This window comes from Ammospiza caudacuta, chromosome 5 (assembly GCF_027887145.1).
Source record: "Ammospiza caudacuta isolate bAmmCau1 chromosome 5, bAmmCau1.pri, whole genome shotgun sequence".
In the NCBI taxonomy this organism is placed as follows: Eukaryota; Metazoa; Chordata; class Aves; order Passeriformes; family Passerellidae; genus Ammospiza; species Ammospiza caudacuta.
The window spans coordinates 59756035-59783069 of NC_080597.1; the positions used below are offsets into that span (position 1 = coordinate 59756035).

General features: G+C 38.4%; 1 protein-coding gene across 1 annotated transcript; it reads right to left on the reverse strand.

The window, feature by feature from the left end:
- Window positions 1–810: 810 nt before the first annotated feature.
- Window positions 811–26977, reverse strand: ZBED4 (zinc finger BED-type containing 4). The gene is made up of 3 exons (XM_058805043.1): window positions 26845–26977; window positions 20206–20282; window positions 811–6369 (listed from the first exon to the last, which is right to left on the reverse strand). Exon 3 carries the CDS (start codon window positions 5970–5972, stop codon window positions 2454–2456), a length of 3519 nt encoding a protein of 1172 aa, XP_058661026.1. The 5' UTR covers window positions 5973–6369; window positions 20206–20282; window positions 26845–26977; the 3' UTR covers window positions 811–2453.
- Window positions 26978–27035: the final 58 nt, after the last annotated feature.

The following is a 27035-nucleotide window of genomic DNA, read 5'->3' on the forward strand; positions in this document are numbered from 1 at the left end:
GGAACTAAGCCCTTTAAAAATCCAAATGAAACCAAAATGAAATAGGGAAATCACAGGTATAAATAGCCTAACTTGATGAAATTTTACTTTTAAAAATAGTGACTCGTTCTTGTGTTCTCAGGATGTTTTGACAAAAAGCATGACTATACAATTAATTATCTGTATGACTAAGAAGCCGATTTTGGACTACAAAATGCCATCAGTACAACTCTCCACACAGGGAGTTTGACAGGAGCTACAGCAAAGACTGCCTTCAGAGGAGCCAAGATTCTTGAGTCCAGAGAGCTGATTTTCAGGTGAGCTTGTTCACTGCCAGCATTCTCCTGGTTTGATGTGACTCCACAATGCTTCAAGTCATAGCCTGTATTTATGTTCAAGCCTTGAGTGAAAATTGTATCACTTGTTTATAAAGAAAAATGGTTTTTTATCCTCTCTCTTCTCCACTGGAGAGATTAAAAATCTCCTCTACACGGGTCAAGGTCATATTCACAGTTAAAATGTAGGAGGAAAAAACTGAGATAATAATTAACCAGTAACCATTTAAACATGTTTCCCAATATGCTGCTTCAAACTCACCTACTTCTAGCTACATATAAACTAGACCAAATTGTTTTATTACTGCAGGAAAAATGTGTGCTGTTCTCATTTAACTCTAGAAGAACAAAGAGATGCTGGCTGTTGATAGAAGTAAACATTATCTTTTAAAATACTGCAGGGAAAAAAGCAGTATTAGTCTTTCCCAAGTGCACTACATAGTCATTTACTTAAATTGTATAGATATAAATATAACATGATGGAATAACACTTGAAATACCTGAAACTGTAAAATGTTTAGAGAAACAACACATGGAAACCAGAGCCACTTGGGAAGTAATTGAACCAATGTTCCTGAAGTTAAAACAGTTTTGGAAAATGAAAAGAAGCAGAATCCAGGCTCAAGTCCAAAGAGCTGAATGGAAAACCTGTCTTTTCAAATAGCTTGTTCTGTGGTATATTTATGATTACAATTGTTTGAATTAATTTTTAGTCAATGGTTGTCTTAAATCCATCTGAAAATAAAAGGCAGTGTTGACTACCACTGGAAAATTGCAAATAAAATGTTTAATTTCAGAAACTGAGTTCACCATTTATAAATACACTAAAACATAGTAAATGCAAAATTAGATTAGGCATAGGTAGAGTATTTTAACAAAGCTACAACTTTTCTAAAAGGTCATAGGCAAATGATGACTTGTTTCCCAAAAATGTATTCAATGAAAACTGAAATTAAAAGATAAGTCTTTCTAGAGAAAAACTAAGGAGAATGTTCCTTTCAAATTAAAATGCTGGCTATTTTTTCCACCTTATTTGAAGCTTTAAGGGCTTTATATCCCACTTGCCTGATGGACACCAACAGTCAGGAATCAACCCTACTACATATAGTTCTAAGCAGTGCACCATATCCATAAGGCTATTACTGAAAACCAGAAGATCAGTTATTTCTGTACTAGGAGCTTTAAGAAAGGCTGTTCTACACAACTGAAATTACATTAGGAGTAAGGGCTCAATTTTTACAATAGGGACCTTATAGTTTTGATGCACTAAAGATTAGAAAAGGCTTCAGAATGACATTTAGAGTCTTCCTGGTAAGTTTCTTGCCTTTTTTGTATACAGCATTAAATAACAAGCATTAATTCACAAACTTTGAGAGAACTTCCAAAGACCTTTTATAAATACCCAGAATATTTCTGTAATTCACTTAAAATGTAAAGCCTGAACAGGAGAACCCAGAATAGGAAGTTTTACTACCGATTGCTGTATAAGTGACGTTCCATCTCATGTTAAATTTAAGATTTATTTTCAGATATTAAGTCAACAGTCTCCTGTAAACACATCTTCCTCAATAACTCTTCTTAATCCTTTAAGTACTTTAGGGCTTGCAGTTAAAAACATCATATGATAAAAAGACAGCTTGAACCCCATCTTTCACGTACAGCTTTCTTTTGACAACTACAAAACCTGTTTTCTTGCAATTAAAGCAATGTTCAACTAAAATACAGTACCTGGTTTATGGTTTTTACATAATAATTGAATAAAAAACTACAGAATAGAACTGTTTACATCTTTTTTTTTCTTTTTTTTTTGTCATTCTATTAAAACAAATGACTGAGCTTTTTAAAGTTCATTTACAATTATGGATTAAAACCTACATAATTTTGTATAATTTGACGAGACAGGCTATCTCTAGTGTGAACTTTTAAAAAACATATATACAATATCTGGCCTGAAGTACTATGAATAAGGCACATGTAGACATATTGAAAGCTGAAAAAAAATGAATCTAAAATTTGGAATTATAGTCACTGATTAGATGTCATACATGGCCCCTACTGGAGCAATTTAAAAATCCAAGTTATAGATATTAATATCCAGTGAGCAACAACAGATTTAGTCTAGCAGTTTGTTCATTAGTTTCAATACTGGAAGTATATTAAAGGAAGATTCACTTTCAAAAAGATAAGCTTTTCAAAGTGTTCAATCATTAACCTTGACTGACTAAAGTTGTTGCTTTCATTGGATGTATTGAACAATCTCTCTGAAGGAACAATGCTTGGTGGACAACCCAAGAACCTGACAGCCAATTTTGACAGTACTGGCCAAGATGACTTTTTAAAGTTCCAGTAAGTTAGAGGATCACAGTTATGCTCAAGCACTTCTTCCTCCAAATAAGAAAGCACCATTTCCTCTGGTAACTTTGCTCTCTCTTTCAGGTCTTTTGTTTTCTTCATGTCACCCATGAGTGACCAGAGATTATCTTCCCCATAAGAGTTTGTAGATGGTGAACCTATATCACATCCATTGGAAACAGGTTTATCATCATCTGAGGTAGAACTCATTATTTCCAGCTCCCTGATTAAGTCTTGTTTATATTGTTCAGCCTCCTCTTCTGTAAATAACGATGTTTTATACCGGGGATCCAGAAGTGTAGCAAAAATGTACCTTGGATCATGAAGCGTGGAGGACAATCTGCTCACCATAGCTTCTTTCAAAGATTTCAGCATAGTATCTATGCCCATAGTTTCCTCAAAAAGCATTTCTATTTTCCTGTTAAGTATATGAATCATTGGAATCACTTGGCTTAGAGTCGACATGTGTGTACTCATCTCCCTACTTGCAGCTTCGAAAGGTTTGAGAGCGTGACACACTGACTGCATAACTTCCCACTGATCACAACTAATCAGCTCCCGGAAGCTGCACTCTATTGACATTTCATCAATTGCTCTTTTCTGTTCAATAAGGCGTTCAAGCATATGGAATGATGTATTCCACTTGGATGGAACATCTTGTATTAGCTGATGCTGAGGCAACTCATACTCTTTTTGCAGCTCAGCTAACTTCTCTTTTGCTTTTGCTGACCGATGGACGCGTTCACAGATCTTCCTTGCAATACTAAGCAAATTCTGAACCATTCTCTGGCTTTTAATAGCCTCATTTACAATTACATTAACAGTGTGACTAAAACATTGTACACTTGAGTGATCACCTTCATTTAAAGTTTTCTCTATACTCTGATTATCAGTAACAGTAATCCCAATCTGAAGTCCAATTGAAGTAATCCATGTTTCCCACCAGTATTCTAGCTGCTTTTGAATACTGATTCCATTGTAGTCACAGTCGATCTGTGATACATTTAATAGTGCTGAACAATGGTAATCCTCACACTGTGGTCGAAATGAAGACTCAAATGTTACCCAGTGAGCAGTCAGGGTTAGATATTCTCGTGTTTGGTTGCTCATCCATATTCCAGATGTAAAATGGATCACTCCACTTTCAGCTTCTTTAAGATGTGAAATAATTATTTGTTTTACGTTATCATACATATCTGGAATTGCTGTCCTAGAAAAATAAGATGGAGAAGGTAAAGAATACTGAGGTTGCAAATATTCAAGCAGCCTGTTAAAGCCAATGTTGTCTACAAAAGAATATGGCTGAAGGTCAAGTGCAATCATTTCAGCTACAAGACTTGTGATTTTTTTGGCAACTGGATGAGAGTCACAAAACTTTTCATTGGTTTCGTCAAAATTTGAAGATCCTAGTAATTCTGTGCGGAGTGGCATGCGATTTTCCGTAGATGAGGATAACTCTGGCTCTGGGACATCAGTTTTCAATACATTGTTATGGAACCGCTGCAAATGTCTTAGAAGGCAACTCGTGCCTAGGTTTGTTGGCTTTTTCCCCCTACTTATTATACGTCCACAGTGTGTACATATTACTTTTGTTGAATCTGCAGAACAAATTGAAAAGTGATTCCACAGTTTTGAGGTCTTCTTACTATTAACAGGAAATATAATTTGATTATCATGTGTAACCATTGTAGGCAAGTCAGTCAACTTTGAGGATGAACATTCTGCAGAAGCCAAAGTGGCATAAGGTGAATTTGCCAAACTCACATCGAGAAAGCTCTTTTGGTTTCCAATTACATCAGGATGGCGTCTATATAGGTGTCTCATTAAGCAGCTTGTGCCCACATCTCCTTTCTTACCACGACTTATCATACAACTGCAGTATCTACATACTGCTTTTAGACTGTCTGCAGGTGAGAGTGAAAAGTGGTGCCAGACTTCTGACTTAAGCCTTTTCATAATCCTTTTATTTTGCTGAAACACAGCAGTAGGTTCAAATATTAGTGGACCTAATCCCTCACACTGTTTTTCAGGAGATGAAACAAAGGAGACTTCCCCTATATCATCAGAAGATGACAGCATTGAGTCTTCCACTAGAGTATCTCCAGAAGTGAGATTAGTATGGATCTCCTCGGAGATTCTGTCTGGAGAAGAGGAAACAGAAGTTGGTTCTTTCATTAGTTTTCCAGGAGAGGATGACATAGAATTCAGATCACTGTCTGATGGTAGTAAAGAAGGCAAGAGAGTAGGAGGTGCAGTGTAGAGAGGTGGTATGCTGGTACCACCTCCATTCTCTTGCAGGACAATGGAACGATGGGCTCTCCACATGTGTCTTATTAAACAACTTGTTCCTAGGTCTTTTCCATTTTTTCCTCTACTGAATTCATTCATGCAGTGGATGCAAACAGCTTTAGAATTATCTAGAGGTGACAAATAGAAGTGTTTCCAGACAGCGGATCTCCTTCTAGAACCTGATGCACTCTTTGGAATTACAACTGTTTTTTCTGCTACATTCTCAACAGTGTCATCATATTGGTTGTTGGCTTGCTGTGGAGATGAACCAACCATGGCTTCTTCTTTGCTGCACTTTTCAGAGACTGAGAGGTCTGATATTTCTTCAGAAGAAACAATAGAAACAGATTCCTCAATTATTCGATCTGGAGATGGTATTTTAGAAGCCATTTTCTTGACCAGTTTTATGGGGGATAACATGGAACTGAGATCTCCAACATCTGCAGACTGAGGTGGCAGCAATAATGTAGATGAAGAAAAGGAAGATATACCTGGCATAGTTCCATTTTCTTGAATTAGTACAGTGGGATGTGCTCTCCTCACGTGTCTCATGAGACAACTTGTACTCAGGTCCTTTTCATTTTTACCCCTGCTAAATTCTTTCATACAGTACATACATATTGCTTTAGTGCTATCTCTAGGAGATATAAAAAAATGGTTCCAAGCAGGTGACTTTTTTCTGGAGCTTATGTTTCTGCTAGAAAGGAGGCTTTGTGTCACAGCTTCCATTGCTACATCATACAGCGTATTACTATACTGAGAAAAAAGAGATCCATAATCATCTTCATTTTCTGTAGACAAATATTTGCCAGAGTTGTTTGTAATGAAGTTCTTTTCTTTGTCTTCCTGTTCATCACTACTGTCTGCATGTTTGAAATCATCTTGTTCTGTCTTTATATCCGTTCTTTCAAGAGTACAGTTAATGCTGTTGTCTTCTTGCTCTACTTTCAAGTTATTGATTTTACCCAATACAAAAGTATCATCCATTCCGGGGAAATCTGCTTTACTCATGTCCATGGATGACAAATTCTTGCCAAGACTTCATTTATTAATAAATATAGATAATTTAAAAGATTATTTAAAATTTGATTAAAATTATGTATCTTGTATACTGAATGTAAAACAAAATGTGTGCATATGTTAAAATAATCTCTGGTTTATGAATTCCGTGTTGTGCATAAGCAAATATAATTAGTGATGAAAATGCATTTAAAAATTATAGACTTAATTAATGGAATCCCATTTTTTTTCCCAGGATCAGGACATTTCAGGTCATAGATGAATGTTCTCAAAGACAGCTACTGCTAAATGCTTCATGTTGTAGATATAATCCTAAAAATGGATGTTCCATTTTCTTGTTGAAGAAAGCCATTCTGTTCATCTTGATTGGGCAACTGAGATTCTTTTACACCATCTACAAAAAAAAAACCAAAAAACAGAAGACAAAGTTGACTAAGGCACATTAAAGAACTACAGTAAAAGTGACATTAAAGCAGGCACTAGGTATTCTGCATGTTTTGATTTTTTTTCTCTTTTGAGATAAAAACAATTCAATGTACTATTGAAAATAAAAGGAAAAATCCCAACATTTATTCGATACATTTATTGTGGGAAAATATGTGTCTACATATGCAGCTTTGGTTCACCTTTGACAAAAAGAGTCCAAGCATCACTTTCATATTTGCTCACACATACCTGTGCCTATCCTACATCATCATTCAACCACTGCACGCACACATATACCAAACTACACACACACACACATATCTAAACCCAAATACTGCATAGGTGTCTATATCTACTGATATATATGAACACAAGCAGGCATTTAATTATGTTAACACAGAAATATGTCCTTAAAACCAAATGTTGTAACACAGTCCTGAACATGTGAGCCCACCATTACTGACAGCAGTCTTTAAAAAGAAAACAAGTAACTTCTGTAAGGTTGTTCAGCATTGTCACACTAATCATTCTGCTTCTGACCACAGTCACACATTTGTGTTCATGCCATAACACTGTCAGACAACAATATGCTATAGAAACAAGCTACTTTTAAAGTTTCCTGATTAAAAACTAAAAAGTTTAATTTAGGACAACGGAGCTGTATAAATGCCATACAGACAGAGGTCTTCCAAAAGTGTAGCAACATCACTCAGAAGCAAAGACACACAGAGCTGCATATGCTGGGGCCTAGTGCAGCACTGCCAGCTCAAGTCCCTCACATGCCCAAAGGTTGCACTAGAAAGCCCCTTTACAACAAGACAGCTAATTTCAGTTGTGAGTTAAGATTATTCACTACCAATTCTAGTACAAAGAGCAGGTTTTTGACGTTGCATATGAAGTTGCCTACAAAAGGGCAACAGTAGCCTCAAAAACTGGAACAGAGTAGTCCCTCACAAATATGAAGAAGCTGTCTGCATTTATCAGTCACTTTTTTTTCCACCGAACTATGTTAGAATTTTAAATTTTGCCAAACCCTTTCTCATTTATTCTTCTGTGTCATTAATGCAGCTATTGATGCCTTCATTCAAGATAACAAACATTTCTGGCCATCACATTGGTGATGCTTCACTATGCACTGCAATTTTTGCAAACTAAATTTTATGGAACTCTGTCTCCACAGCTGAAGCCAAAACAGAATTTTAAATTATTTTAAACATTTTCCACAACTTTTATATGTTCCTACAACACAGGCAGAATGGGGGTGATTCTTGGAGTGTCTTGTGTAGGGCTAGGAGTTGGACTTGATAATCCTCATGGGTCCCTTCCAAATCAGCATATTCTATGATTTCAGCAAAGGTAAAATGAGCCACAGCCACAAAACACATTAAAAAGGCTGTTTTTCACACTGGCATTTCCCCTTTGAATCAAGATCAATGTCATATTAGCTTTGTAACCTATTTTAACTAATTTTTCTCTGAAGTTTGTTAGCAAGAGAAACTAGAAACATTCACTTTCTGTGGATTTCTCATGTATGGAAAGCCTATCATTGTGATAACTTCCTTTTTTTTTCCAGTGCAAGGGAAGGGGCAGGGAAAAGGGGGGGCAATGGTCTTACTGCAGCTGTTTTAAGAGAAGGGAGATGAAGCAGTCAGAACACGCTAACAGGTAGGGAGCAATTCTGCTTTTCTTTCTGTGCGAGTTTTAGTACTTGTGCCTTTCTTTCTTATTCTCAGGGAAAAAAAAAAATCTGCTCACAGTACCAAAAGATATGAAGGTTGAGCATGAAAAATAATGAAGGGAAAGACTTGAAGAAAAACCTTAGATTTCTAAAAGAAATTCCCTTGGCTTGTGAAATCACATCAGAGAACAATTCTGGCAGCCAGACTAAATTTACATGACTCAACATAAAATTGAATGAAACAGAAACTAGTGATCACACACATACTGATGATATGGGACGTATGTGGAACTGGGACAAGAGACAGAGTGTAACAGTCAACTTTTTAAAACAGCAATCAATTCAAGAGGATTTTTTTGTTTCATCTTTACTTTGATCTAATCTGTGAATTTGGAGCTTGTACTGCAAACAGGAAAAGCAAGAAAATATAATAAGATGTTGTGACTTAAGATCACAGAATAGAAAGGCTCTCAAGCAAGTGGCTTGATGCAGAGCTTACAGAGCATAAATTATGCATGGAGTGCCAAGTTACAATAAGGACATGACAGATTCCTAGCTAGATACACACAAAATAAAAGTATATATCCACTGGCATTGGGTTCTAATGAAGCTGTGTGCAATTTCTTTGACTCAAAGCAGGTAATCACATCTTTATCCTGTGATTCCTGTAATTTCTTAACAACGAAAATCCAATTCTAGGCTTTAAACAGAAAAATCTGCAGAAACGATTTAACTGTCCCTGTCCTGATAAGCAGTTACTGCTTAACACAGCGAAGCTTAAAGTAGCTGTGATGGGAAGATTTGAAAACCTGATAAATAACACCAGTTGCAAACTTTATAACCAAGCTTAACTAGATTGACATTCATTAACAACACATTGCCGGTGGTTAAGTTCTTAATCATTATCAGCCATTATCACTACATATTCAAACACTTAGGCCCTAATCACCTTATCCTAAATTAGCTTTGAGTACACAATACCACTGAGCTGATGCCATGCAGTTAAATACTGATGGCTGTGGTCCTTGACAGTCTTAGGTACTGAGGCAGAGGTAAAGAGGTGAGGGAGCTGTTGGGACTCTGAAGCAGGAACCACGGTGATAGACTTCTTTCTTCTGTATGTCTCCCTGCTGTCACTGTCTTTTTAATAGTCATACTCTCCTCCACCAAAAAATGTGGGAAGCAATCTCATCTGCTCCTGACCCTATTATCTTCATTTCTTTAGGACAAAAAAATTGTTCTTGGTCCACCAGAAATCTTTCCTGATTATTCTGTATCCTTGGTTTCTGATTGCAATTTTTACTGCTTGAATTGTTGATTCACATGGTTTTTGTCCTCCTTTGACCAATTAAACCTAGGTCTCCCTTTGCAGCTACATGTTATTTCCATATATATGCTTAGCTGTGAAAATGCCTGCAGGCTGTTAACAGAGTTATGCTATTAGCAGTGTTAAAAAGCACTTACAGATGGTGGTCAGTTACACTATTTTAGTGTACTTATGACAATGTAAGACAAGAAAAAAATATTTATATCTTGTCTATTCTCTACTCTATGGCTGTTATTGGTCTCTGGCTACATAGTATTTCTTTTTCTCGACCTTGTTGCTGCCTTCTAGAAATGAGCAGAAATAGCTGAGATTAGAGGAGACAATCACTTCCTGGGAAATCCCCAAAGCTGAATGCCCCTTAGAAAATTCTGAATGTATTTTTTTTCCATTTTCTTTCAAACATCTAAGAATTATTTTTTTTTTTGCTTTGAGAACTGGCCAAATGGCAGAGCTCAGAGGGCTGCAATCAGCAGAGCAGTCTGGTTAGAGGAAACCTAACTAGAATCAACCTGAAACACAGGAGGGACCATCTGAAAACAATGAAAAACTTTTCTTTTGACAGTGACAGAGCATTGGAAGTGGCTGCCCAGAGAGGTTTTGGAGGCTCCTTTGGAGATATTCAAAACCAGACTGGACAAAGATCTTGTCCAACCTGCTCCAGGTGAACCTCCTTTAGCAGGGAAGTTGGAGTAGATTACCTCCAGAGGTGCCTTCCAACCCCATCATTCTGTGATTCTGTTACGGTGTTACATCATGTAAAATTCAGTAAAGCTCCTTCCCTTCAAACACCCTTGCATGTCCAACTGAAAGATTCTTTAGAATACAGTCCCCAGAATACTAAGGGTCAGAAACATAAGGATGTTTTTCATCTTCTCCTCCCATACCAACTCTATTCAAGAGTCAGTCTCTTTTAATAAGGAACAAAAAAGGATGTTTTAAAATTGTATAGTTGCCTAGAAGGAAGTACGAATTTGACTATGACCACGTTTACATAGCTTATTTACACTCGGACCCAAGCTACTCAAAATTAAGGACTGCTGCTAAACAAACAGAATATTCAAGAAGGAAAATGTTTTCAAGGGTACAAAAAGCTATAGGCAGTTAGCTCAAAGTGATTTATGCTTTCACAATGAGATACAGAGACACTCTGCAACAAAACAATCTTCAAAGAAAATAAACACAACTAAAGAACAACTATCTACTCAAATGCACTACACTGGACTATTAGCTCCTGAGCAGTAGTTTGCTGCGGTAAGAAGCCTACACCACATTTTATAGGATTTTCCATTCAAAATGGGATTACTGAAAGTGTGCAGTGGTTGACAAGAAGTGTCTGGAGAACGTGACTGATCCCAAGTGCCACAACAAACTGCCATGACCAGAATAAATCAGTGCTGAAGGAAGGAGGCAAAAAGTGAAACACTGTTTCAGAATTGCAGAGACATACATTAACACACGGAGAAGTATGAAAAGTATGCAAGAACACCAAACCATAAGCTGATTATTTTTTGTGAAGCAGAGAGTGGCCTGTAAGTTTCAAACCATTTTAGATTGAATAGTCAGGCAATAATCATGAACTTGATTATATCACAGAATCCTGATGGAAATAATGGTCTAGAAAAAATTGTTTAAAACAAAAAAAAATTACATTATTATTGAAGAGCATGTAGTGTAAATACAAAGACACACTTGCAAAATGCAAGGACAGTTTTTTTCAAAAAAGATGTGAAATGTGAAGACAGTGAAACTAAAAGCATTTACTAGTTTGAAAAAAAAATCAAAAGTAGTGACAGATTTTGGGCATAAGACCTACAAAAAACTCATTAACAGCAATTTGCACAAATGGATGTCAGTTTTATAATAGCATTAATCTTGTTTATTTTTGGAAATGTACAAGCATCATTAGAAATACCTCAGAGCAAGCAATAAGAAATACATACTTTAAGAAATTATTTGCTTTAAGTGCAATGGCAGGTGCTTTGCTAATAAAGGAATATTTGCTAAAGCAAAATAATCAAACAAAACAGAAACACACACACAAAAAAACCCTTCAAGAATCCAGAGAATACACATCCAAAATCATAAACAAATCAGCAGAATATATTCGTATAAATTTATAGTCCAGATGAACCTTACTGCTTTTCAAAGTTTTAAGTCCCTTGAAGAAGGAAAACTAAAACCAGTGCATTTTATCTATAGAAATTTCCTATGATAAAACATCAGTACTAGCTCACCTGTATGAAACTAGAGAGATTTGCAAGATACTGATCATTAAAAATGCAGAATTAGAAATGCAAAACTGGCATGTCAGTCACACTGAAACAAGGTGGGTCCTAGTCTCAAGGCTCACAGAAGCTCACAGGAATTGGCACAGATGTACAAGCATGAACTAGAGGTATGCAACAGTTTAATCTTGAATAAAGTACAGAAAGCCAGGCTTAATAGAAGACACAAGTCATTCTGGACTTCATGGGAAGCATGATTTGTAGAGAACTGATGGAAGAGAAAAGCATTACTTTTAAGTCACCTGAAAGGCAGATCTTATGAAAACCAGTAACTGTTGTGGTTTTACAAAGGTTTTCTCTCTAACTTGTAAAACAACCTCTCGCATCCACAACCCCAAATGCTCTATCTGGACTCAAAGGAATGAAGTGTGGAAACAGCACCACCATAATTGAACACTGCTCCTTGTTGACATGAACAGTCTTCTGTGAGCTCCCCCGTGCACTCATGCCACTTGTCAGGACACGACTCAGAGACCTCTGATTTGCTGAGGTATAAAGATCACTCATGTCCCTTCATGTTACTGGAAAACTCAGGGCTTGGTGTAAGCTGGGGCCTAAATCAGTCATTGCAGGCAGAGAAAAAAACAAGGCGTATAACAGTATAACAAGGTGTATAACAAGGTATATAACAGTCACCATTACACTCTGAGTACTCAACTCTAATTACAAATGGAGGAATTTAGCTGAAGCAGAGACTAAAAAGATAAAAACAGACACTAAATCTAAACATTCCCCTCTTCCTTGCCTCTTGCCCCACAAAACATCAAATAATTTTATGGTGAACACAAATGATTTTAAGCAGTAAAACAAATCTTCTAGGGCCAAGTTATACTTTTCTGGTTTAGTGGACTCTTCTCTACATTTTCTATTTTCCCCACCATCTCTAAATTAATAATACCTCAGGAAGGTAGCAGCTCAGAAGCGAAAATTTTAGTCATTTGACTATTGTTAAATGGACAGCGTTGAGTTAAAATGAAACCAGCATACAGAAAACACTGGATGAACTCAAACTCCTCAAATTACCTTCTTACTCTTGAAAGATGTTTTTATTTGTACAGCTGTTTTCTTCTCTTGTTGCTGTAAACATGGGAAGTCAATGGGATGCTGTTTACTAATAATTTTCAAATAGTCCCTGAAACCTCAGAAAAGATTCAAAACTAAAAGATCCAGCTTTGTACCAGTATCACAACTCAAACTCTATATCATCTTGCAACACAGTGTGCATGCCAGCTCTGCCTGCGTAAAACTACACTGGCTCATACTCCAATGTGTAAAAGGTTGAAAATAAATCATGACAATGGTAAAACTGAAGACAAACAATATGATTTCCAAATTAACATAATTAAAAAAAATACTTTGGAACGGAGAAAAAGTGGAAACGAAGATATATTTTTTTAAAACAATATTTATTTAAAAGATCCAGTTCTTTATTCAGTCCTTACACTCACATATCTTCAATCATAAAACTTCTTAAAATAATTGAGATGCTTTTAAAATATGGTACATTACTATTACACAATATTATACATTTCATATTAATTAAAGTGTGATAGAAATAAGGATGTTCAAGCTACCATGTATATTATTTACATCGAGCTGACAGTTCTGGTATCCCTGTTTAGTGCTGTAGCAGGATGCTCTGCTTGGAATGCTCTGAACCAACTGGAACAATGTCTTTTGCAAACCTACAAGTGGTAAATGAAGAAGGGAGCACCATGCTGCTTTTGGTGTTGAATAACGCTGAGACCAGCCTGACTCATCAGTCCCAAAGCTAAACATCCTGATAGTGAGATGAAGGTGTGGTAGATCTGTTCCTGGATAAACGAACAAACAAGTGATACTACTGATAACTTGTCCAAAGCTGCTGAGCTGACACAGATGGAGACTTCTGACCTGACATCTTACCATCATCAGTCACTGTATAATATAAAAGTACAGTCCCAATTTTTAATGCAGGGTTTTCTGACATAAGCCTTCTTGGAGTGTATGTATGGAGATTCTTCCCCTAAACAGGTAATATCCCTCGAGGTTACTCCTCTTACTCCTTGAGGCTGAGCTAAAGAGACTTGCCCAAGGTCATTGTTATGGGTGAGTAACATCAATCTACTTAATCGTTTTGCCAGCTTTGCTACAGCTGCTTCAGTACAGCTGCCTCATAGTGCACTATAATAGTTGTTACAGTTCCTGCACTGTGTAGGAAATAATTCTGTAAATTATTTATATCTAATCATTAGCATAATACATCATATATATTTATACAAATATATATGGTTTGCCATCCTTAATCCTGCAGGACAAAGTTGCATACGGTTCAATTACACCTCTGTGATCCTTTACACAAAACCCGTTGAAAAGTCTGGGGCTAGACCGGATCCAGCCACACCCTGGCTGCTGTCTGAGGAGGAGTTTGGAAAGCATGGAGGTCCTTCCTGCACCCTGTGACCCCACAGGAGGGCTTCTTTAACAAACTTGAAGCTCCCATTCCGCTCAATGGGTTTTGTAAACAAGCTCAGTACTCAAATGTTTTATCAGACTCAGTGATGCAGGCTCACTGCACAGCATGTGTAAGAACAAAGCAGGTGTCTGACACAGGCTACTGAGCCAAAGCTCAACCTTGTTTCTGCAGAAATCAATCTTCATCACTTATCTGCCAATGTATTAAGCATATTTCTATTTGAAGCATCATCCTCCACCACTTGGACTTAAGTAACACACTCTTAAACATGTTAAAGCCCATAGCACAGAAATCCCCATTCCACACGGTTTTGAGCAGCATTTATCTTAAAAGTAAAATAAAAATGTAAAGCTACAACAACAAAACAATAACCCTGGTCAAAACAATATTACTCCAAACTTTCAGTAAGAAAACTAAGAAGAATGTTGCATTACCACCACACATAACATTATGTATCACTGGAATTAGTAGAACTATTCACACCTACAACCACCTGGTAAGCCTTTAATTGTTGCTATTTTTTTTCCTTATTGCACTAAAAATACCATCAGATCTCAAATGGGGCTATATCCCTTCTCATGTCCTTTACTAACTTCCCATTGCAGCACTCTGTAATGAAGGACAAAAAAACCCCCAGGTTCTACACATGCTAATAATTTGTCCCAGCTTCTACTAAGAAATTACTCATAAAAATCAGATCTATCACACTAAGTAAATCATGTCAACATTTGTCTAGGATCCAAACTGTCTCAAGTGTTGAAGTGTTACTTCTCATTATCAGGCATGCAATACTTGCAGGATATGTTTCTGAGCTATTGTTCACACCTACCAAATGTCAGATCTTTCATTTGTTAAAATGCCAATGTTTTAAGCAATAGTTTCATGAAAACTTTAAGCAGTATTTTCCCAAGCCTTACTCATCAGTTCAATGTTGTTACAGCAAATTATACATTTATTGTGATATTTTTATCCTTTATAATTTTGACAAATATCATATGCTGATATGATGGGGAAAATCTTAATGTTAAAAGAAATAAGCTGCTTTTCTTAAGGAAAAAGAAATATTTTTTTTTACACAGCTGAAGCATGTATTGTTTGGTTTAGAGCAGGACATCAAAGCTGCTTTTAGTATCACATGCTGTACAATTTGGGGCTGACAGGAGACAAATGAAGGTTGCAGTAACACAGCACAAGGGTAAAATAGAGAAGATAAAAATAAGAACAGAGTAGGAAAGATGCATCATTATTACCACAGAACAGGAAAAGCACACAACCAAAACAGCAGTAACAACAAGTAAGTCAGAAAAGAATGAAAGGCAAAAGACTAAAGATTTACTCCACATTGCTAGAGAGCACAGCCTGCTTTCAGAAAAGCATCAGAAAATTCAAAGCAAAGCTCCTCTAACAACTCTCCTCTCCAAGTGACCAATTCTCTGCTCAGCCCATTAGACTCTTCTCTTTCTCCTCTCATGCAGCCCAAGCTGACCAAGTAAAAGGGACAGGATTAGGATAAGTGATTTTTGTAATGACTACTCTACCTTCCTAGCTTGCAACACAACAAAAACCATACACTTTTGTGGGTTTTATTCTTGTTAAATATCTATCTTTAAATCCAGTAAGAGTGAAAATCCAAGCACTTTAAGGATTATTACAGTAAGAAACAAGGCATTTGTGAAGAGAAAAGCTGAATAGGCAGGATGATGAAAAACAAAAAAAAAAAAGCAGTTAGGAGAGACACACCATGTTTTGGGTAGTCTGTTTTCTTGCAACTCTTGCTGAAAACATCCATGTAAGTAGAAAGTAGAAAAAGACCTCGCAGAATGTAAACTGAGTCCTTTGCAGAATATCTTACATTAACTTGTTACAACTAGAATTTTTCTGATATACAAAATGGAACTATTCGGAACTGTTAAACTGCTAAGACTACCATGCAGCAGGATTTATTTTCATGCTAAAGTCTGAAGATGTCTGTTTTAAAAACTTCTCATAGCTACCAATCAACCAAATTCTGTGCTCACATTGATGTCAATTAGTTCTATGCCCTCACATAAGTTTCAACAATGCTATTGAGAGGCTTTCCATGATCTATATAAATAATATCTGTATATGTGTAACATGACATAATACAATGCTTGTATTAAAACATTTATATCCTGAAATGCTTGTGAACTTAAAGGAAGGTTAGAAAGAAAATGCAATTCATAGTACCCAAAACCACAAAAACATATTTTCAAGAGTATGAACAGTATTAGTATGAATAGTATGAACAGTATGAACAGAACTTCAGAGGGATTTTTTTAAACCTAACCTTTATCTTTCTTTTGTCACAAAACTTTATTTCAAGTCAGAAGACACCTAATATGGAAAAGAAAAATTCCTTTGAAAAATCATTTGCAACTGAGGGTACCTTCTTTCTTCCTCATGTAATAAACTGAAGAAGCATGTCTAGATTTTTTCTGAAGTAAGGAAAAGATCATCTCTTTACTAAATAAAATAGAAAACAACTTTCACAATACTATCCAAGGTAATTAAGAGTTCAGAAACACTCAGTTTCACCACCCTGCCAATGACTACAAGAACTGTAACAAAAAACAAGAGGTAACCTTTAAAACCAAGCTTCCATATCACATGCAGGCATAAGGCACATGCCCACAATAGGGGAGAACATCTTATACCTCTCTCAAGTATTTTTTGTCATTCTGCATTTTCTAAGTAAACTGTACATTCATCAGTAGCATCTGACAGTTTCACCTGAAATCACAGTTTAAAAAAACCAATTATCAGATCTCTCTCCCTCTCAAAACAAACCTTCCTATTCATGGAACAGGGGAGAGGGAGGGAGAAATGAGTGTGCACACCTCTGTATTCACTTGTCAACCAGCCTGTTCCTAGCCTCCATGACAAGAGGTATTGTCCTTTTAACCTCTTTCAGAGATATATTCTCTTTGTCTTCTGCAAGGTAAGGTGAGATTTTGCAAAGACTTAACTGACTCAGACAACCAAGCTAAGGGAAGCCAACACTGCTTCCAGCAGCACCACACTGAGCACTAGCAGGAAGTACACTCTCCACCCCAAGGAGACAAATAGCTCCAATAGCTTCTTCTCCCCAAAAAAATGATTTATTGAAGAACCATCCTACTGCCATAGACAGATCTTAACTTGACCGAATAAGGTTTTACTCAAGGAGCAAAAAAGACAAGAAATTTTAAATTAGGAATAAAGCTTTTTGTAATACTTATTCTAACCAGTGCAGTTCATAAACTTTAATTAATGCAATGCAACTTGATTTTTAAGTAAAGTTTTACACACTACACGAGTGTCCTATTCAGAGAAGGATCCACAACACTGTTAGTACAAGAAAAGGTAAAGAAATGGATAACCCTTTCCATTCACTTTATTTCTATTATTATCATTATTTTAATAAACCTAATCTTTTCTGAGGAATAGAAAAAGGAAATAAAAACATTTAGAGAAAACTATGAGGAATCTTCCTCTTCTTTATGAGCATCATTGTATTTCCTGTCATAAATGGATTATGGTCTTCCCACAGTTCAGTAAGCACTGAAGACAACTCAAAATCACTAAAAAAGGAAATGAGCAAAACCTCAATTTCTCCTGTTTCCCAGTACCAAAGCAAGGTTGCTGCTGACACCACAATCTGCACACTGTTTGGCTCCCTGAAAGCTGACCCACTCTTCCCACTGTTTCAGCAGCTCTTAGTGTAAGTCACAGCAAGTGACAACCTCCCATGAAATGAGTTTTACATTCTTGTCTTTCAGTTGTTTTTTTTTTTTTTTCTTCCCATCTGTACATACGCTCCCATATCATGCTTATCATGCTTCCACCTTTGATTAAGAATAAATAAGGGGAACCACAGAGTAAAAAAACCACAAAAATTATATGATTGCCATGAGCTATGCCACATTTTAGCACTGGGATTTGCAGTCTCAAATCTTATATTAAGAAAAGTTGTTGTGAGCTAGGAGCCAGTAGTTGGGTGCGAGACAAACAGGCAGCAGTGTTCACACTGCTTTGTTCTCTCCCAGGGCACATCTAGCACTACTAGATCCCTTTAATCAGCAATTAGATTTTCTTCAATGATCTAAACTGCACATAAAAATTACTGTATAGCATATGCACTGAAAGATGAATTCTTACAGTGGATGCTAGAGGACTTAGAAAGGTAACATTGCTGACCTACCAAAATTTAAAATTTTAACAGTAAAGGTAACATCTGAATATCAGAGTCTTTGTTCTCAGGATACTGCAGCTCTAGATAAGTATCTGTTTTTAGGGTACTCACTGTCAAGAAAGTGCGGCTTTAATCAGAGATTAAGAAAGGACCTATCAGAACACTGAGTTTGCAGTCAACAATTATTTCATATAGGACTATAAATGAAGAAATAGTTCTTGAAGGTACAAAGAGCAGATACTCATTTTCATTAGACAGGTAGTACTAAGGTGGATTATTTTCATGGGAGTCATTTAACCTTGAAAGTCACAATGGAAAGGCACTTTAAGTATAATATACTACAGTGCTTGACATCATATAATGAAACCGTGCAAAGCATTCGGTGACCTTGAGATGAGTATATTAGAATACAGCATTAACTACATGGAGAGTGAACTTTTGGATATTCTGGAAAAAAAACATTGTCCCTTTTGTCAGATTTCTTTACAGTGGTCTAAAACTGGCCTGGGAGGCTGGTACAAACAACAACTACTCTCTCCTGCTCTTCAGCTCTCCTCTGTGTTTGGAAAGCACTAGCAGCTCATTTTTACTTGGACTGATGAAGAACAATCCACAGGCAGATTCAGTATGTAACAAAATCTCCCACTTCTTCTGTATATGTCACCTAAGAAAAGTTTCCTTCAAGCAATGAATCTGAATCATACTTTTAATTTTCTCTTCCTACAGAGACCAGAGTTTTAGAGGGAAAGGCTGTGAAAGTTGGGGTTGCTCAGAAGAGAAAGCTCCAGCGACTAGATTTTCAGGAAGAGGAGTTTGTAAGAAGGATGGGGAGAAACTCTTTAGTAGGGTCTTTAATGACAGGAAAAGAGGTATGGTTTTAAATGAAAAGAGGGTAGAGTCAAACTAGATATAAGGAACAGATTTTTTACAATGAGGATGGTTAAATGCTGGAAGAGGTTTTCCAGAGATGCAGTAGATGCCTCATCTCTGGCAACACTCAAGGCCAGGTTGGATGGGACTCAGAGTGATATGGTCTAGTTGGAGATGTCCCTTCTCATGGCAAGGGGTTGGACTAGGTGGTCTTTAGAGGTCCCCCTATTCTGATTCTATGACCCCAACAAGACTTCCAAGCTCAACATTTTCTCCATCTTAAACATTTTGTCCATCTCCTGCTTGCATGCATGTTAACCGGTAATACAGATGGTTTAAAAATTGAACTATTTTATTCAGGGCACAGAGAGGATGGGATAAGAAATGAATACAAAGTTCTGAAACACTATACAAGAACAACATTTATTGTTACTCCACATACAAATGCTTATCTTCATAAGGACAATTTTTTCTTTATGGCATCTTACTCAGGTATCTCAGGCTTCCAAAAAATCTTTATTCAGAAGCTCAAACAGAATATATAATGTTTTAGTATTTTCAGATGAAATCCCTAGAAGAAAATATTAAAACTAACTCGCTCAGTGAAGACATAAAATCTGATTAAGATGCCGGTAATTTGAGTACAGCATGAATGCAGCATCTAAGTTATCTCCCCTTTTTAAACGGTGTAATTCAGGGTAAGGATGTATATATGCCAGCTGATACCACAGAGTAAGAGATGCCCCATAAATCATAAAATAGTTACTATTTCTGTACCACTCTAAAGATATCCAGGCTTCCAAACTTAATTTTTAAGGCTCAGGCACTCATACAAACCTCCCGCTGAATTATTAAGCTCCATACAAGTCACTGCACAGGCATACAATTATTCATTGCCTTTTTCCATTGTCTTCCTTTAAATTAACAAAAATAATGATACAAGACCCAAAACAAACAAGCTGCTCACTAGTTTATTGAGAAAAACAAACAAACTTACACATCTGTTCCACTGCAGGCAGGCGGCTTCATTTGAGGTTAAATACTTGCTACTCAAACTTAATGAGATGATTGTATCTAAGGAAAAGAAGAAAGTAATTACTTTTATTATTTTTTAAACACATTAACTGTCACAGTGGCGACTCATGGGATGTTTCAAATTTCTCTTTAGGCGACAGCTCCAGGAGCTGCACTTACATGACTCTCACCTTTTTTCAAATCTCTAGCGCTCACAGCTATCAAGAAAAATGAGACATTATCACTTCTAGAGCTCCAAAGCAAAATAAAAATTAAAAACATAATAAAAACTCCTCAGATGATTGCTAAGACAAAATTTAAAAGTAAAATTTTTGTATTTATTTTAGCACTACTCCATTTTTTAATGCTTATGCGGAATGAAACAGAGTTTACATTACATGCAAGATTTCAAAGGAGCTTGCTGGCACCGTTCCATGCACTACAGGATTCACCTTGTTGCACCTTCTCTTCCTAAGCTAAACATATTGCTTATACACTGCACCAACCACGTGTATGAATCAACATGCAATAGCACAGAATCAACACAAGGTTATCATTCCCCACGTATGAGAAAGGAGCGATTGCAAGTGGAGCATATTAGATCACGTATTTTGACTTAGCAACTAAACAGACCAAAGCAGTCTATTGCAGGACACCTTTTCTGAGTTTTGCAACTTCAGTCCCACTGATCTCATCAATGTACAGACATGAGTGCCATAGTGCAGAGGCCCCAGTACACTGAAAAAACCCAACCCAACAAACCAAGAAAACATTTTGCCACCTTAAAAAATCCATAATCTACAAGCATTCTCTCTGATATTACAGTGATTACTCTTCTTAACCAGACTGAGATGTTTAACACTACATAAATATACACACACACACATGCATATATATATCCACATTTAGGGGTTTTTTTTCTTCAGGAAGGAGATCACCTCTCAGAGGGCAAACAGTCCTGATGACTGGCTTAGTGTGCCTTATGAAATGAACTAGGTGTCACTTCTCTTACTGACATTTTTTACTTAAAAACACTCTTATAGTGTCTCTTAAGCAATTGAACACCTCCAGAGCTGTGCTGCTGGCTAATCTGACTGTTGAGATCCTGTAGCTATCCCTATTACAGCAACATTTAAATAATGTATGCAGAGGGGAAGGTGCCAGCCGAGGAGACACAGACCCACCAGGGGCACGGTGCTCAGCGGAGCAGTGAGGGAACTCTCCTCAGATGTGGATTAAGCTCCTCAGGCAAAGCAGGGAAATGAACCTGGCTCTCCCACATTCCTTGCAAGTGCCAGAGCCATCAGACTACAGGCAAAATAAAGTACAAATATGCATCTTTATGCTCCCTGATGTCTTCAAAAAATACCAGAAACCCTCAACTCTTCCATTTTCCCCCTCTCTAATTTGTTAAAGATGACTACAGTTTCAAGCCCAGCCAAACATTTTGTTCAATTCAAATTAATGTTTGGGTTTTCTTGATTGCTTATATTTTGTGAGAAGAATAACAAAGGAAAAGTAATTTTTTCTGGATCACAGATTATTTAGAGGCAGACACTGATTCAGCATATAGAATTACAGCAACAGGTAAGCAGAATAACTACTGAAAAGCCACTTAACCTATTTGGAGTAAAACAGGCACAAATTCTTTGATCATTGTCACATGAGAGAAATACATTATTAAATATCTTGTCCCATGTATTTTGCAAATAATTGCAAAAAAGTATTGCTAAAATGTTTAACTGTTAAAAATTCTATTTTCAGCCTTGATTTCCAAGCTAATGAGTAAACCCCAGAACTGGCTTTTATATTAAATATACAGAAATTCTGAACAGCCACTGAAAAAATTACTTTAACACATCACAGGAAAAACGTATCTGTAGGACACCAGTGAATGCAAACTAGAAGAAAAGAAAAGGAAAAACCCCAAAAGTCCAACAACCTTTCACACAGCTCTAACAAAAAAACTAGTAACCTTCTAAACCCTCAGAAAGGGATTGTCCAACCCTACAAGTCTTTAAACAACAAAGGGGGAAGGGAAAGAGCTGAGAGATGGAAGGGACGCAACCGCGCAGTAATTGCTAAAGAGAGCACACAGGTTGTGAGTTTACATAAAGATTATAGTAATATAATAATATTTCTTATGTCAACATCCACTGAAAACCAGTCTTAGACTATAGAAAATACTCATACTTCACCTTCCAATATGTTGTTCAATATAAAAAAAAAATCACTATGTATCCTGAATCATCATCCTGGAATGAAAAGAAAGGCCTTAAAAACCAAGTTATTTCCCTGTTGTTGCTTTAACAGCCAATCATATTGAGTTCTATCTCATCACAAAAAAAAACAACAAACCAAACAACCAAACCACAACCCCAAACCTAAACCAATACTACCATGATTAAACTATATATCACACTAATTTGGGACAGAATTCCTTTGCTTCAGCAAACAAACAAAGAAACAAAAAACCCTGAAACCAAACCAAACAAACAAACACACAAAAAGCACAAAAAATTATGATAAAAGCTTTAGTTTTTCTTACTTCTTGACCTGAGAGCTTTAAACTCTAGATTTCATTTGAAAGCTACCATTAGGCCACATATAAATTTTTCATTAACTGGCTGAAATGAAACAATTCCATAGCTGTAAATTGACCAGTACTGAGGATGCCAGTAACAAATACAAAATAAAATAGTCAAGGATGTGCAGAAAACAAGGCACATCTGTCATATAAGAACTCTTTCTTTGTGAAGTCTGTTTTGAAAGTATACACTACAACAGGTAGCACTATGTAAATTACATTAACTTATGTTGATACCACTAAAATACAGATCGTCCCTGCTTCAGAAAAAATGTCAGTCACAACGAGTTAAACACTCTGCTCCATACAGTGCAAAATTCCCCACAAAACTATCTATAATATTCTTTTCTATATAAAACTAAGCCAATACACATGTATCATCATGTTATTTACATATGGCTGATTATTTTAAGTGCTCATTACAGGGGCAACCACACAGCAAAACATGCTCCCTTTGAAGATTAAACTCTTTTAAAATTAAAAGCAAGCTGCAAAAAAACAGGATTTACAAACCCCCCCTGTAAATATTCTTCACTGTGAATGGCAATAAAATGCAGCAAGCTGTTGGGAAATACAACATGTACATTCTTTAATTCAAACTTCCTCAGAGGAAAAAAAAAATCTCTCAGAAGTTAATGTATTTAGGAGTCTAAAAACAAAAAGAGAACAAATTCCAAGAAAAAGGGAGAAGCAGACAGAAAGATCCAGAAGGCTCAAAGGCTACTTCCTTCTATAATACCCAGTTGTTGAAAGTATTTGATAGGATATTCTACTTTAGTGGATGGACAGTTTTAAAAAACATATAAAACTCTGTTGCCCTCCTGTATTTTCCAAGGCCCTGTTATAAGTGTTAGTGATGTGCTAATACTTATTGAAGAAGACCCCTTCTGCACTAACCACCTGTGACACTGGCTGTTCTGCAAACACAGCTTCTTGCTCTGGACATTTACTGTCTCAGTACAAAATCAGCCATAGCAAGGGGAAGCAGTAGATAGAGGCTGCAGCAGACAAGGTAACAGAAAGACAGCAAACCTTACTCTAAGCTCATCACCTGTCCAGCCTTCTGCTGTTCTACACTTTGCCTCTCACATTATCAATGAGGATGCTGTACCTGTTACAATTTTGCCTTACACTGACCTCACCAATGAGTGGTTTGGTTGCTTAAAGAAACACTCTCAAAGGTACTGGCAAAAGCAGGGTTTAATATAGATATGTGAAAATGCAACTTTACAGAGTTCAATGGCAAGGTTCACTCTACTACTTACTACACAAACTAAAGCATGCAAAGGAAGATCAAATAAGAAGCAATTTGGAATGATTTACACAAAAGCAGTAAGACTGCAAAGGATATGGGGTGGAAAGATAAGGGTGCAGAAGGATTTAGCAGCACTTAATACTTGAGTACTTTGACAATTACAAAGTGGTTTGATAATTTTCACAACAACTATAACAATGACTTAACTATGGATTCAAAATATTAACATTGGTACCACAATCAATTCACATACACAGAGGTAAATGGTGTATACACCTATTTATATGTACGTAAAGGCTAATATGAAAAATTCTTTTTGAATTCACTACAATATGTCAAATCCCTTTGCATTTCCCAACAGGCAATGGTTGCATCTTGAGGAACATGGAGATGGAGGGAGAGGGGCTGACAGTCCTTGAGTACCACAAACTTAAGGATTTGTGAGCTCTGGGAGGTGCTGGTCCAGGCAAGCCCAAACAACATCACTTAGGATTGCTGTTTAGAGGGTCAGAGGATGACTGACTTTGGCCATCAGTAACCCTCCTTCCCGACCATAAATCCAGTCAGTAACTAGTGAGCTTTTCTCCCCAAAGTGCAGTAACAATGGTACCGTTCCACTCGGGCTACAGCCAGGTAAATGGTTTACCAAGGCTACAAGAGGTAATTGCTTATCCTTTGTTTCCCACCTTCATCATGCCAGAGCTCCTGGTGTGATCAGGGAGTGCCCTGCAGCCCAACTGGTACAGTCAAGGGACACTTCACCACTCAGCTGGTTTGGTCAGGGCTCACCAGGAGCTTCCAAGAAGGCAGAGTAGTCACAAGGATGGGGGTGTTACACCACAAGAAGTAAAAGAGTTATTGTTATGTAACAGTACAAATGTTTAGAAAACTTTTATCCGAGATGCTTAGTTTAGATACTTCATTTTACTTATTCTCAATCAATTCTTACTTTTGACTGCTCTAGAGAACTCCTATGGAAAAAATTCCTCAACATCTGTCAAAGCTGCAATGTACTACAACATAAAGTACCAAAGGAGACACACATCCAACTGTACAAAAACTGTCAGTACCTTGCCTGTTGGTCTTATACCTAGTGGACAGCACCCAAATTTCTTAAAGTACACAAAAGAATTTATTTTGTTTTGAACACATTTTTTTTTCCTCTGCAAAACCAGTCTCCACAGTGAATAATAACGAGACTGCCCCTGCCCAGTATTTGCACAAACACAGGCATCCTAGCAGCAGCACAGTATTTTGGGGATAGTTGATAAAGTCTTCCAGACTTCACTCCCCCCAGTATGTAAGCCACTAATGTCCTCTCAAGGGTGCATGCCTGCTCTTAAAGTGAAACACTGCACTGGTGGAGATAACCTTTAGAAGAAAAGTGCTGTGCTCATGCTCTTGAAAAGCAACACAGATACACATGTATAGTGGGGCCATAAAGACAACAACATGTAAGGGAAGTCTGGAAAGTACATTCATATTATGGGGGCTTGAAATACTTTAATTGCTTAGTATTATAGGTGTAGCATGACAGCTCATGCTAAATTACTGAAATTTCCCTAAGGACCCCCCCCAGAAACAGGACTGCTTCTAACACATAAGCAAAATAGAGAAAGGTCTCTACACTGCAAAGCCTAACTCTACTAAACTTAGCAATGATAAATAGAATCACCATTAATGCAAGACTCGTCAACCTTTCAGCACAATAATACATGTTTTTATACTTTTAGTAGGCTGTATATGCAGCAGACAACTTTAAGTGCATCGGACACCCTGAGAACTCCAGTAAGCATTCTAACACAAGCTCTCTAACATCAGCAGCTGTCTCAGTGTAGATCTAGACTCTGCAAAAGACATTTTTAAGCAAAAATTACCACGCCCCAAGCAGAAAACGAGAGCAGCACTACATGAAAGCTAAATTCTGCACTTTTCCGAGACACCATTATTGAGCGACTGTGCCCAGGAGGGATGGCTGGAACTTCACCGCACACACACAAGCACAGACGCGGTGCTCACACCGCGGCCGAAGGCGCTGGCGGGCGCCCGTCCACCTCGTGTCCTGTTTCTCGGGGGGCAAAGGCTTTTTAGGAATTCCCGGGCTTTCCGGTCCCGGCACCCGTGTCGGGAGCCCGTACCCGAGGCGGTCTCCGGTCCCGGGCTCGCACCCTGAGGAGGGGGACGGGTTCTGCACGCCGGGGCTGCCCGGGCCATCTTGGGTCGGGATGGCAGCGGCCACATGGTCAGCGCTCCCTCCCGGGCCCGGCTCCTGCGGCCCCGCCAGGTGGGCGCGGGCGCTCAGCGACGCCGGGTCCCGCCGCCCCGGCCCGGCCCGGCCCGCGCACAGCCCGGGGGTTCGAGGCGCTCCCGGCGCCGCGGCGGACACCCCTCCTCGGCCGGGGGGCGGCGGGGTCTGCCGGGTGGCCCGGGACGACACCGAACCCCCGGGCACCAGCGACCTCCGTTCACCGGGCCGTCCGGGCCCCCTGCGGGGGCCCCGCAGACAATAGAGCCGGCACCGCGGGCCTGGTTCACGGCTTCCTGCACTACCCCGCCGCCACACGCCCCCTCCCCGGCCTAGCGGCGCTGTCCCGCGGGCGTTCCCGGGAGGGACAAGGCGCCGCCGGGCCCGGGACGCAGGTCCCGAGCCGCGCAAGACACCGAGGCCGCCGAGGCCAAACGCGGCGGTGGCGGGCACGGGAGGGGGAGGGGGGGTGCGGGACCAGAGAGCCGTACCGCCCTGCCCGGCGCCCTCCCGGTGGCGGAACAGTGCCACTCACCTCCCCGGGCGGCCGCCGCGGGGGAAACCGGAGGTCGCCGGTGCCGCCGCCCGGCCGGGCCCGAAGGAGTTAAGAGGAAGGGCCGGGCGGGCCCGTCCCATTCATTACCCGGCGCTTTGTCTCCGCCGCCGCCGCGGCGCTGAGCAGCTGCCCCGGCTCGGCCGCCGCGGGCGCGGGGCGCAGGCGCGGGG

Coding starts and splice junctions, on each gene's coding strand:
- ZBED4 (XM_058805043.1), bottom strand. CDS start 5,972: ATGGACATGAGTAAAGCAGATTTCCCCGGAATGGATGATACTTTTGTA.